The sequence below is a fragment of the Physcomitrium patens genome, chromosome 21, assembly GCF_059467195.1.
Source record: "Physcomitrium patens ecotype Gransden chromosome 21, ASM5946719v1, whole genome shotgun sequence".
Taxonomy (NCBI): Eukaryota; Viridiplantae; Streptophyta; class Bryopsida; order Funariales; family Funariaceae; genus Physcomitrium; species Physcomitrium patens.
In genome coordinates, this window is record NC_143430.1 from 9,771,983 (window position 1) to 9,784,387 (window position 12,405).

The 12,405-nt window shown below is 41.2% G+C and overlaps 2 protein-coding genes across 3 annotated transcripts; both read right to left on the reverse strand.

The window, feature by feature from the left end:
- Positions 1–751: 751 nt before the first annotated feature.
- Positions 752–5,316, reverse strand: LOC112274205 (uncharacterized). Its single transcript, XM_024503471.3, has 11 exons — positions 4,741–5,316; positions 4,450–4,644; positions 4,239–4,321; positions 3,675–3,873; positions 3,299–3,420; positions 3,076–3,142; positions 2,817–2,867; positions 2,415–2,467; positions 1,982–2,192; positions 1,427–1,597; positions 752–1,285 (listed from the first exon to the last, which is right to left on the reverse strand). Exons 1-11 carry the CDS (start codon positions 4,969–4,971, stop codon positions 1,226–1,228), a joined length of 1,443 nt encoding a protein of 480 aa, XP_024359239.1. The 5' UTR covers positions 4,972–5,316; the 3' UTR covers positions 752–1,225.
- Positions 5,317–6,983: 1,667 nt separating this feature from the next.
- Positions 6,984–12,191, reverse strand: LOC112274204 (uncharacterized). 2 transcript variants are annotated; one of them, XM_024503467.3, is made up of 13 exons: positions 11,238–12,191; positions 10,842–10,990; positions 10,378–10,537; positions 10,012–10,227; positions 9,680–9,781; positions 9,395–9,439; positions 9,098–9,163; positions 8,780–8,878; positions 8,581–8,645; positions 8,346–8,397; positions 8,155–8,250; positions 7,663–7,938; positions 6,984–7,235 (listed from the first exon to the last, which is right to left on the reverse strand). In XM_024503467.3, the coding sequence occupies exons 1-13, from the start codon at positions 11,730–11,732 to the stop codon at positions 7,116–7,118; spliced, it is 1,941 nt and encodes a 646-aa protein (XP_024359235.1). In that variant the 5' UTR covers positions 11,733–12,191; the 3' UTR covers positions 6,984–7,115. The 2 variants fall into 2 exon arrangements, with proteins under 2 accessions (XP_024359235.1, XP_024359236.1); XM_024503468.3 differs by having other exon boundaries at positions 10,378–10,560; positions 11,238–12,189.
- Between the last annotated feature and the right edge of the window lie 214 nt (positions 12,192–12,405).

The following is a 12,405-nucleotide window of genomic DNA, read 5'->3' on the forward strand; positions in this document are numbered from 1 at the left end:
CAATATGATTGTAAGCCTTATGGTCCTTAGGATAGAATAGAAAAAAGAAACAAAGTTAGGAAACTATCAAAATCTTTAATTTTTAACAAGATTAAATGTAATAAAACTACTTACTTAATTGTTATGGTTGGATTACTTGTCATGACTATTACAAGAAGCAAGAATCAAGATACATGTAGATGAAAGCAATATGAACTGCAATACAACTTTAAAGCATTTAAAGATAGTCCTAGATTAATCACAAATACACATAATATGTAGTAATCTATTTAAGATTGTACACCCTTAGATTATTCCATACTAATGCGATTTCTTTGTAGATTGTACATACAATAATAAAAATCATCATAAAGATTCTAAAACACATTAATTCTCTTAAAAATTTGAAACCGAAAATTTCAAAATAAACCATTTGATTGAAAGTTAGACCACCTAATTACAACAACCACCATAGATCTTGTAGATCTACAAAACAGATATGGATGCAAAACTATGTCCTTTATGTGTTGATAGTATGGAAGTAATAAAAAATATTTGATAAGCTGAACCTTGACAACTTCAACTTTCAACCAAAAGATAATGTTTTAGCAACGGCCCTAAGTCTTGTAGATTCACAAAACACTCCTTTAAAAATGAGATGAGTATTCGATAAGACTTTGGTGCAGCAACTATTTCTACAAACATTCTAAACAAATGGCCCAAATTTAGACCTCAACCACAAGTTCATCACCATCCACAACTAGCATGAATAATGGATAGTAGAAAGCTTTTCGCAAGGGACCTTAACTTTGAAGGATCACGAAACTTCCAAAATGTTGATAGGTACTGACAAAGATTGCGTTGTTTCTGCCTCTACACTCATTCGAACCCTGGCTACCAAGCTTATCACCCTCCACAACTGACATGAATCACTCTCATTCAAGCTTTACTGCGATAGAAGAATGAGGTTAACAAATGTCATGATTCTGAGATGGCAACGGGTTAACAACTTATCAAGCTGCTATGGACTGCTTTGTCGAGCCTCTTTCACCTTGTCAGAGTTCTGTACTCCATCTAGGCACCCGAGGAAAAGGGTTTCACTGAGTCCAACTCATGTAAATGTTTTAGAAAATATGATACAGGAGTACGATTTGAGAGCAGGAAACCCTTGGCAGAGTTGGCTTGGCCCTGGGTTGCTCATGAATTCTGTATATTTGCTCCAAATTTCACCATCAGATTATTCATTCTAGTGAATACCATCTTTGAATGGGCTCACCTCTTCCAGGTACTTCAGAGCCATCTTCGTCTGCACATAAGCCCCATAAAAGTTCATAAAAACCTATGCAAAACATCTAAACATATCTTTTCAATATTCATCAATTCAACTCATGGAAAGAAAATTGGTAACATGCCATGCATGTAAGATTCAAATGTATAAGATGCTTACTTGTACAGTTTCACGCAACAAGAAACTTTCAATGGCATCATGAAAGTCGGGGTCTGGAAGGTAATGAGCACTGTAAGTGGCGGTGGGCAGATACCCTCTCTGGATTTTGTGCTCCCCCTGAGCGCCGGCTTCCACTGTTTTTAACTTCATCTCAATGGCAGCTTCAATTGCCTGTAGAAAGTAATGATTTAAGAAACTGCTTTCCGGTTCACGTCACATATTTATACGAAAACCTAATACCTAAAACTGGGTGGTCAATTCAGCAGGGAATCGATATCAGGGAAGTGGAATGGCAATGAATGAATATTGCATAATCCTGCAGAGATAGATATACGAGCCAAAGCTATAGTAACTACCAGGTACCCCATAATGACATGATTCTCAATTCTCCATGAAGTTCAATACAAAGAAAAATCCATAAAGCTGTAGCTCCAATTTCACATTCCACATCATGTCATATACTAAATAGGCAATGATATCCATTTGACAAACCCTTTTAAAGATAAAATTGAAAACAAAACAGATAAAAAAACAAAGTTAAAGATATGCAAAGACCTGGTAGTAGCAAGCTTCGAAGTGAAGCGAATTATAGTGGGCGTACTCCGCACATCCCCAATTCCGGCCGTATAGTGTATCACCGCCAATGAGATTGAGCGCACCCGCAACAAGCTTCCCCTTGTCTTCGGCCACGACAAGGAGCACACGATCGCCCATGCGCTCGCCCATCAAATGAAAAAATTCCCTAGTAAGGTAGGCCTGACCCCACCTATATTCAACACCACGTACAATCCAATGCTTTGTTAGCGAACAATTAATTTAGAGCAGTATCTAATTAGCATTACCTGAAGCTCGATACTTGTTATATACTGAGGCTTCTCTGACGAGTACCTAATACTTGCCAGTAATCCAATCGAGCTGATAACCTTAGTTAAACATCCAAATATACTTGTTAAGTGCATTTAAGGATGGCGAAGACTAGGAGTCTTACTTGTTATCAGTGGTACTCCGATAGAAGGTATAGAAGGCATCCCAATGATAAGGCTATGGGTATCCATCAAACCACAAGTGAGCATTCCGAACCACATAATGCTTTGCTAGTGTATCTTCTCAATCAATGTGAGAAACAGCCTGTAAGATAGATGAATTTTTTTGCATGCTCGTGTATATGTATATGTATATATATCTGTTAAGTAGAACATTCTAAAATTCACCAGAAAGAACTTCATAGGAGCACGACCCACCCTAATTTAGCATGATATAAATGTATGGAAATGAAAATCAGTCATAAATATTCGTGTCACTAATGCATAAACAGAACCTGCCAGACTCATAATTTGAGTGTCAATAGAGGATCCGCCCATTCCAGGGTATAACTAAATCTTTGGTATACCTTGATGTCATCACCTCGTAGCCGCTTCATGGTAATATTTTGTGTAACAATCTGATAAACAACAAGAGTGAATCAAAAGGTAGAGCTTTGTTTCCAGGGAGATATCTTAGTTGGAGAGAAAGAAATTAAAATTAAATCCGAAAGTATCGGCAAAGTTGTCCATATGACACGAAAATTGAACAATGTTACAGTCTAGTAGCATGTTTAAAAGCCATAATTGAGAGAGCACATGTGGTATCATGACTAGCAAGTGAACAACCTTCTTCCGCTCTTGGCGTATGTTTTTTCGCTTGCTTTGCTTCAAATCCATCAAAAAATCATCAAAGCTGCACCCCAACATCCAAACATATTTTCAAGTTACCAAATCGAGTGAGACTCAACTATCAAGGCACATTATGCATCTGCACCTGAATAAATTTCCAAATCCATAGCATCCCGTAGTCAGATATGTAACAAAACACTTAATATAGCTCTAGGGGTACCTGCCGTAGTCGCGGTTCTTCCAATGATATTGTAGTCCCATTCTCTTTAAATAGCCTACTTTGGCGACCCGGTCCCATTCTTCTCTCTCTGGAAACGTTATGTGCAGCGACGAAGCTTTCATCTGGAAGGTGTGATACAATTATAAAAAACAAGTACAGAGATCGCCCTCAATTGTGCTTTTAGGTCGTGAGCATTCAGTAAGCATAAACCGCATTTGAATGATTGAGCTAGTCTTGACACATATGCAAATAAACTCACTAAAACCAACTATTTATTTCCTGATCGATCCGGGAGATACAGCGAGAAAGCTCATGTAGTTGTTTCTGCTCATAACAGACCACAACAATGATCCTTAGTTGAAATGAGAACCTGCACCTGATCAGTCAATTGTTGCATACATTTCGCAAGGCCATCAAAAACCTGATCCCGGAATGGGCCGTCTCTAACTAAAAGGCGCGGGCCTGTGGCTGGAGTGAATGGCACGCAGCATTGAAGTTTCGGGTAATAGGCTCCGCCGTAGCGATAGAACGCATCAGCCCATGCGTGGTCGAACACATACTCTCCATACGAATGGCTGCAAAACAAAGATAAACAAGCTATCATTAGCAACTAAAGCACGGCGCATTATAACGTCTAATGTACAAAATAAATGCCATTCACCTTTCTCCAAAGTTTTCTCACCAGAGCCTACCGAAGTTCCAGATATGTAATTTATTTTGCTCGGCATTTGCGAAATCTGCACCGCCTGGACTATCTCAGCTCTGTTGCTACATCCGTGAATCATCGCTGAATATGCTATAAGTTCGGCTATAATTCGTTTGTTGAGAGCAACACAATTAGAACTGCTCTAAGAATGCTACAATTTTGAATCACTATTTGGAGCAATATGAGCTTCTACAAAGACAACTTTATCGCATGTTGATGGTAGAACAGGGTCACCTTTTAAGATATAGTGGCACAACCCCCAGAATTTCATTTGACGCGTCCCGTGCAACGAGGTGCTGGGGTAACCAACCCTCCTCCTTCCAAACCCACATATCTCCAAGAAATCAGCGACCAAGTGCAAGACGTGGGATACATGTGGCACCACAAAAAAAATCTTCCAAAAATTGCACGCGTGTTTGCGAGTGTTGAGTTATCGAGAACTGACTGCAACGGCGCTTTTGCTGTCCTCCAAACTCGACAGAAATCCATGAGAAACAAATGGATTCTCTGACCCTGGTCCCGCAGCTTCGACTGCGCACAGATCCCACGCCTCTGCCGACACAAGCGAAATGGAGGACACTACCGAGACGGTCAGTGTCAAGGGCGAAACGTCAGAATCCCTAGCCGTCTCTTGTTTCGCCTGCATTTTCACAGGTCATCAATTACTACCGAGTGCAAATTGCAACTGGGTGACATTGCAAAAATTCATATCCCACACTGTATCGACGAAACGCACCTGCTGCGAGGTGAGGTCCGCGGAGATGATGAACTGATCCTTGGGCGGGCTCGGGGTGAGGCGTTTGCTCCTGGGTCGACTCCAGAACAGGGCGCAAGGGACGTGGTGGCACTTGCGGGGCGTGGCAGGGATGGCGAAGGAAAGCTGCTGCTGAAGCAAGAGAGGAGAAGAGAGGGAGCGAGAGTGGCACCCCGAGAGAGCCTTGCCGTGCGGAGTTGTCAAGTTCGCCATGGAAGCTGCAGCACAGAGTGGGAATTGCCCAGAATGGAGTCGAATTCCTCGCAGCGCAAGCAGAGGAGTCTATGAGCAGGGGCGAATGAGCAACAAGACCCAGAATGGAGATCCGTCCATGGCTGCTGCTGCTACAGGCGTGTGTGGTGAAGCATGCAGACGGAAAGCTACAAAGTGATGCCTTCCCTTCCTCTCCACACACACTCACCGTCGCAGTAGGGCACACCTTGCGCCTGCTAATCCTGCTTTACCACCGCCTAATCTTGTTTAATCCCCTCTTCAACCTTTCCTTAATCAGAGTTCAACGAAGGCGCCCCTAATCCTTCCATGGTAATTCAACCATTTCAGTTCCTGTCTTAGGTTTCAAATAGATAACAGAAACCAATAATGATAACAATTGTAATGGCAATAAAAATTACTCTTTTTGTTTTATGAAATGTATTATTTCATACACATCTTGCTATTGTTAGCTTTTATTGTTATCGTTATTTTCTTTCTTTCTTTCATTTTTGGTGTCAAGACGCATGTTCTCAAAGGTTTACAGTGTATCTACTCACAGTGTGAGTGGCTTAAATGTAAGTAAAATGATATTGCAGGGAACCTGCATTACATCGTGCTCAATATAGCCTACGTGATTGATTGAGAGACTATCGTTGTTTAGCCCTAAGAAGGATTGTGTTGTATATGAGTGGGTGCACAAAGCAGTTGGTATTAATCTCTGCTTTGGCACCAATCGGCGTTAGCAATATTATATCAAATGCTAGTGTCGGTCGACTTGCTCTGCTGAAGCGTTGTAGAAATTACTCTAACTGTCCACCACTTCCCAGGAAGAATTCCTGCACGTGAACGCTACCAAAACTCGAAGTCTTCACAAGTAATGCAGTTCAGATACAAACGGGTCTGAACCAAGAGAATCGCAAACAAAGTCGAGATGAATATTTACAAGATGAATTGACAGGAAACACGTCAAGATCCTTACGTTGAAGTTCATGAGTGATGTGGGAAATCCCAATAAGAGACCAAATTGGTGCCAAAGCAGTTAGCACTAATGTCAAAAATAGTGTAATCAATGGATGGTTTATCATTTTACCACCAATAATGAAACAGAATGAAGTAAAAATTGGATAAAAACTAAGTTATGCAACTAGGTTTGACATGAGAATGGAAATATGAATTGGAGTAAGACACCAATTGAATTTAAGAATTTTCATCTATGTATTTCGTGAAAATATTATAAAGTTGTGACTGCTGAGGGGATTCTAACCATAGATTTCTTACCTTACGAGAACATATCCACATTCAACATGTCTTTCCTTCTGCCTTGTCACATATGAGAGCCTTTCATTCAAGAATTTATTGTTTAAAAAAAAGCATTCATGTCAATTTTTCCATTAGCTGTCCTCACCTAGGATAAAAAACACTTCGTTTCTTCGTAACTAGATCAATTCTAACCAAACACTTCTCACGTCAAACCTAAAAGTCACCTGGTGTAATTATGTAAATCACAACCTCTTAATTCCCAACTCAATCCTTAACAATCAAACGTAACCTCAACGCAAATGACCGAAGCCCTCTGCAGCATATCATGCATTCATCTCATCACAGCATCCGATACTGAGAAGATGATTCAACAAAATGAGATTGAAATTGCAAGGCTTGGTATTAATATCATTCCATCGAATTTTGACTAACCTGAATATAAAATGTCGGATCAGGCATGTCGTAGATTTAGTCTCAAGGTAATCACGCTGTGGCCTGGACATAGGATAAAGCTTTGCACACCTGATACTTATGAGATGTGAAGCACACTCGTTGGGAAGAAATGTTCTGCTAATTGAATCAATTTTCGTTTCAGATTTTAATAAAGCAGAGAACTGTAATGAACATCGTAATCAAGGAATTTAGACAGTGATTGTAAACGAGAAATATGTTACATATTCATACAAAAACTACGTTGATGAGAGGTAAAATATGCACTTCACATATTAAAAAAGAAGCAATTACGGCTACCATGATTCAGAACCTAAGTTATTTCATTAAATGGCGAATCACAAACGACATCGCAGGGTTAAGGTATCGAACAGTAGAGGGAAACATAACTAAGAGATAAACACTTTCAAAGAAAATCTTTAGTGTTTTCAGTTTCAATCGTCGCCTGCAGCAGCTAATGCAGCTTGAGCATAAGGAAACCAAATAGCAGTGGCTGACAAATCCATCTTCAATGCATAGCACAACCCTCGAAGGATAACTAACGCACGCACAACCTGCAATCAAAGAATAAGAAAGAAATCAAGATACAAGAATTACTATGACGCAGCTAAAGATAGGAAATAAGGAATCTGGTCAAGTCCGAGACGAATGTTAAGAGCGAGTCTCAACTATTAAAAATAGAGCTTATTCTCAAGTACGCTCCGCAAGCTGCTGTCTAATAAAATGGCAATTGGACCTTTTTGAAAGAGAACTGAAGTACAAGGTAGTGAATGCATCAGATAACCAACAGCAGACCACGACGGTTAGTTGTCTCCAAAAAAAATCAAATACTTCACTAAAAAACCTACTGAGATTGAAGAGCTAATGGTGTACTAATAAGTAAGAATACTCCAAGCCCTAAGGCTTAAGACACGATCGCCCTACTTAGGGATGAAAACTAGCTTGAAGGCAAAGCAGAAGAGAAAGGCCATGCAAATGTACCAGCCATACAGACTGATTGAAAGCTTTCAGTGGTGTCGTCCGCAAGAGAGACTCCTCTGACATTGGAGAAACTGTCGCCTCTTGCACATAGCAAGTGTCAAAAAGTATCCGGGCCATTAGAGCCAACCTACTTTCGGATACCACACCACCATTCACATCTTCAAACTTCAATCCCAAGTTGATCAAAGCTCTTGCAATTTCAGCTTCCTTATTGCTTGCCAAGGCCATGATCATACGAGCAAGTTTCAACCGTATCTCTTTGTCGATTACCTTGCTCTGTCAACCACATTACAACGAACCAAATTGAAAAATTTACTTATGTGAGGAAAAGCTAGGACAAAACGTGAACTCAATTTTTGAAACAAGTTGCATTTTATGTGAAAGATTATTCCCAAAATGAACAAATAGGGTATTCTGATCCTTCGAAACCAATATCCTTGTTACTGCTTACTGGACCACAAGTGCAACCAAGTAAAGGATATTTGAACTTACCTGCCCAAAATCAATCAGACCAAGACGACCGTCTGAGAGTAGCAAAAGATTACCGGCATGTGGATCAGCATGGAAGACGCCATCTATAAATAGCATCTGTGATTTACAACAATGTCGAATGTATCAGCCAAATAAAATCCTTTCAAAAAGAACCCATGCATGAAATACAATAGGACAACATAAGATAATACCTGTCCATAGGCATCGACCAGCGCCTCCAAAGCCCGAACAACTTCAGGTATCCTGTAGGAATACCATAATAGCATGTCAATTACGACACAGGGATTTTTGTCTCCGGTTAGTATGCACCAAATCTTCAAATCATATCATCGAACTCATGAAGGAGTCAATCCAGGACATGAGAATGCTTCTGAAACGCTGAAAAATGATCTCCACTGTGTAACCAGAAGCAAATTCGCAGCTTACCTTCTCTGCAACGCCACTGGTGCCCGGGAATGCAAAATCTGAGTAAACGGCACACCATCCAATCTCTGCCATAAAAAGAAACAGTTCTTAGTGATCCGACCAATATAAGTAAATAAAGTGACTTTAAACAAGTAGAACAACTTAAACGACACAAGAATACCAATACAACACACAGAAAACACTGTAGAATTGCGTGTACCTCCATAACAATGAGTCGATCAGAACAGAGATCCAGGATGGGCTGAGGACATTTGACTTGATTGAAACCATGCTCTTCTAAGCTTCGCTTTACATTAGTCTGTTTCGAACACAGTAACAATTGCAATCACGTCAAATTCCAAATCGCATCACACAAAGACAGACAACCTCTTCCATACATACACAAACACATCACGATCGAATGCAAAGGAAAGTCCGTGAGAAGCTACAGCCAGTAATGTGAAGATACGTAAAAATTCCAGAAAGATTGATGAAAACAAAATACAACCTCAACTACGTATATTGGAAGGAAAATTACCATAAACCAAACTTCCCGCTTAAAATCGAATTCCAACGGGATAGTTGCTTGAATCTCTTTTACGATCTATAGTCATACAGAATAAGTTAATGTGCAATTGACCACCCTACTTACAATTGAAAATAGTTCCGATGTAAGCTGCTTTTGGTGTAACTTTTAAGACCTTGCAAGCCCCAGAATCTAATCACAATCTGATGATGACCAAATGTAAGACAAAAAGAAATGTTAAAAATCTCAGAACCTCTAAGCCACCAATCAAGGCAGAAGTAGAAGAGGAAATGTTCGAAATCTACTTACTGGAACAAGATCAAACGGAAGCTGGCCTTCCAAAAACTTGGCCACCTAAAATAATACAAAAAGTGAAGGAAGGTGAGTAATGTTTTGAAACAGTATCCTTGAATCTAACAAACACCACGCACAAGGGGTGGTCCAAACGATTGAGAAGTTTTTATGCATGTAAGTTGAATCCACTATAACCCATCGTTTAAGATCAGTTTCAGAACTGTGCCGCGTCTGGACTCAGAAAATTTCTTTCAAAAATTAATTTAGCAGCTTTCAAATCAAGTCTAGGTCAGGTCATACCCAACCAATATTTCGCAAGTCGGCAGCCATAACTTTCTCCATACCAAGATGTTGGACTTTAATCACCACACGAGTGTTATCACGAAGAACCCCTGCATGCACCTAGTCCAACAAAATACAAGAAAACATATCGAATTTCAACACGACACCCACATTGATAGGAGTGAAGTCTAAAAATTGAGAAGATAAAGCATAAGTATGCAGACATACACACCCAAGAGATTCTAACATGAAGCAACAGACGTACATAGTGATGGACCATGCTTCTGATCAAAAAACCATCACACAATGTCCTTAACCCTGATATCCCAGTCTGATTAGAATAACTATACCTGGGCAATAGAAGCAGCAGCAAGCGCGGTCGGATCTACTTGTAAAAAAACTTCATCAAGCGGTACTGACCCTCCTGCGTCGTGAGTCAAAGATTTGCTGACAGGACAAGTAGCAAGCTGCTGCATGATGCTGCGTTCAACTTCATCAAAAGGACGAGGTGGGGCATTGTCTAGATGGTTAGACAAGCGCCGGGTCCAAGGCTCTGGTACAAAGTCCTGCTCATCCAACGTAAATTTCATTACACTTACACGTGATTCTGAAATCATTGATTCGGACGTTCAAAACACTACCACCGACTTTTAAGAAGGCCAAGCGAACCACCGTATGAACCATACACTATAGACCACACGGATAGGATTACTTACAGCTTTAGTGGCTAAAATTTGTGCAGATTTGACGTAGAATCCACTCATGTCTAGAACCAGACTGTGTACTTTCTCACCACCCCACTCGTGGCGCACAGCCCACACTTTGTCCCGCTCTGCTGAAGTCATGTTCCTCACTTGCCTCTTAGTCTTGATGTACCTGACAAATAACAGCCCTATGGGCTGCACATAAATGTTCTCTTGCTTCTAAAGAAGTAAATAAATCAGCAGCTTGACTTCGCTGGGCACCTTACCCTTCTCTTCATTTTAAGGGAACGAGCTAAGAAATAACATAATCTGACAAGTGTCCTAAACGCATTATTAACATCATCATCTAAACTATGCGACCCACTCAGTTATAGTTCCTCAAGTGATAATGCAAGACATGTTCATGGGATTTGAATTTGCAGCATGTGACCCATTGAGAATTTCGCCCATTAAACAGAGAAGGAGAGGGTTAATACCGGAAATATATCGGCAAAAGACGTTTCCAGAACTTCAGAGTGCGATAGACATTGGGCAAACACAACCGCACAATTGGCTGAGATACAGTTATCCCCAACACTGGCCTTGCTATAGACTCCATAACTCTCCTCGCCGGCATTGGAAGCGTCTGAGTATCCAAGAGTAGAGATGACGAATCGCTCTTAAAAATGTGTCTGAAAATAAAAACCTCATAACATCGCTTCATATCCTAGATGAAATCAGGAGCAGCTCAAAATTCAAACAACCCCGTAAACACAGATTCCTCCAAAGGGGAAAAAGAGAATCCAATTAAAATTACAAAAATCCTATCACTATTTACAATCATAGTGACCTCCATTGACCTAATTACAACTTTCTTGAATCCACTATCTTACCAACTGCTTGAGAGCACCGAAAGGCAGCGTACAAATGCTGAGCGCCTGAAGAGCCGGCCATGCGCCTTCACACAACGACCTGGAAAGCAGAAGCGCTGCGATTTTGACAATTGTAGTCAAGCACCCAACAACCAAAGATACTCCCCCACAATCCCCGTCTCTCCTGCCCTCTCGTCCATTCGTCCTATCATTCTTCGTAAATACTTCCAACAGCTGCCGCAAGACTGTAACCCCTTCCCGCTTCCCAGCTCGCAAAGACCCATACTCCCTGTTTTTACCCGTCCGCAATAGCGACGCCTCATGACCCAGACCGCCAAAGGAAGCACACACATATTTCCGACGACCATCCAAAAACGTCAACTGCTCACAACAAGTCCTCCTTGCAAGCTCCACGTTCTCTCTTCCCACATCATCCTTCACTGCCTCCCTCCCGTGCTGCGGCAGTAATCGCCGATTGTGCCTCCGCAGCCGCAGCATGCCCTCCCTATCCTCCATTCTTCACACACCCACCTCTATCACATTCTCATAAAAATTCAAACCGACGTGCTGCTACGATACATGTCGCAAATCTCTCAAGCCAATTCCATCCAGAGAACAAAGGTGCGGAAAAGGCGCAAGCAAGATAGCAGCTTAGGTGGCTCCTGTGACATCATGAATGTAGGACCAGCATTAAATTGAATGAAAAAGCTCTGCAGTGGTTCAAACCCATTGGATTTGCAACATTCAAAAGCAGAGCTCGTGAGTTTCACGCGTGGCTTTGTTCCGGTAACGTGCCAGCACCATCTTCCTCGTCCGATGTCCCCTCTCACTGTTACTCCATTCCTCCTTTTGATTATCTCTGTTTGACAGGAGGTTAGGGTTTCAGACCCCCTGCTAATTGCTACGACATTGAATCTTCGATCACGGAATCAGAGCTTAATGCACGGTGCGCAATTCGTCTATCATCATTTGGAGCCTCGATGGTTTGCATGAGTCGTTTTCGACTGAATTCTAGGAATTTGGAGAGAATGTTGTGATGTTGCCACATAGTGACCCACCACCTGTTGACGTATACATCCATCCAAACGTTGTCATCCAACTAATAGTTCATCCATTACGTTCAGGATTGCAATGACACCTAGCCACTCTTCCATTAGATTAAGGGCATTGCGACTGTTGGTGCCAACAA

Coding starts and splice junctions, on each gene's coding strand:
- LOC112274205 (XM_024503471.3), bottom strand. CDS start 4,971: ATGGCGAACTTGACAACTCCGCACGGCAAGGCTCTCTCGGGGTGCCAC. Junction 3,874..4,238: donor GTGCCACTATATCTTAAAAG/GTGACCCTGTTC, acceptor TTTGTTTTGCAG/CCATTCGTATGGAGAGTATG. Junction 2,468..2,816: donor TACGAGGTGATGACATCAAG/GTATACCAAAGA, acceptor GGATACCCATAG/CCTTATCATTGGGATGCCTT.
- LOC112274204 (XM_024503467.3), bottom strand. CDS start 11,732: ATGGAGGATAGGGAGGGCATGCTGCGGCTGCGGAGGCACAATCGGCGA. Junction 10,228..10,377: donor AAATTTTAGCCACTAAAGCT/GTAAGTAATCCT, acceptor TTGGATGAGCAG/GACTTTGTACCAGAGCCTTG. Junction 8,879..9,097: donor AGCGGGAAGTTTGGTTTATG/GTAATTTTCCTT, acceptor TGTTCGAAACAG/ACTAATGTAAAGCGAAGCTT.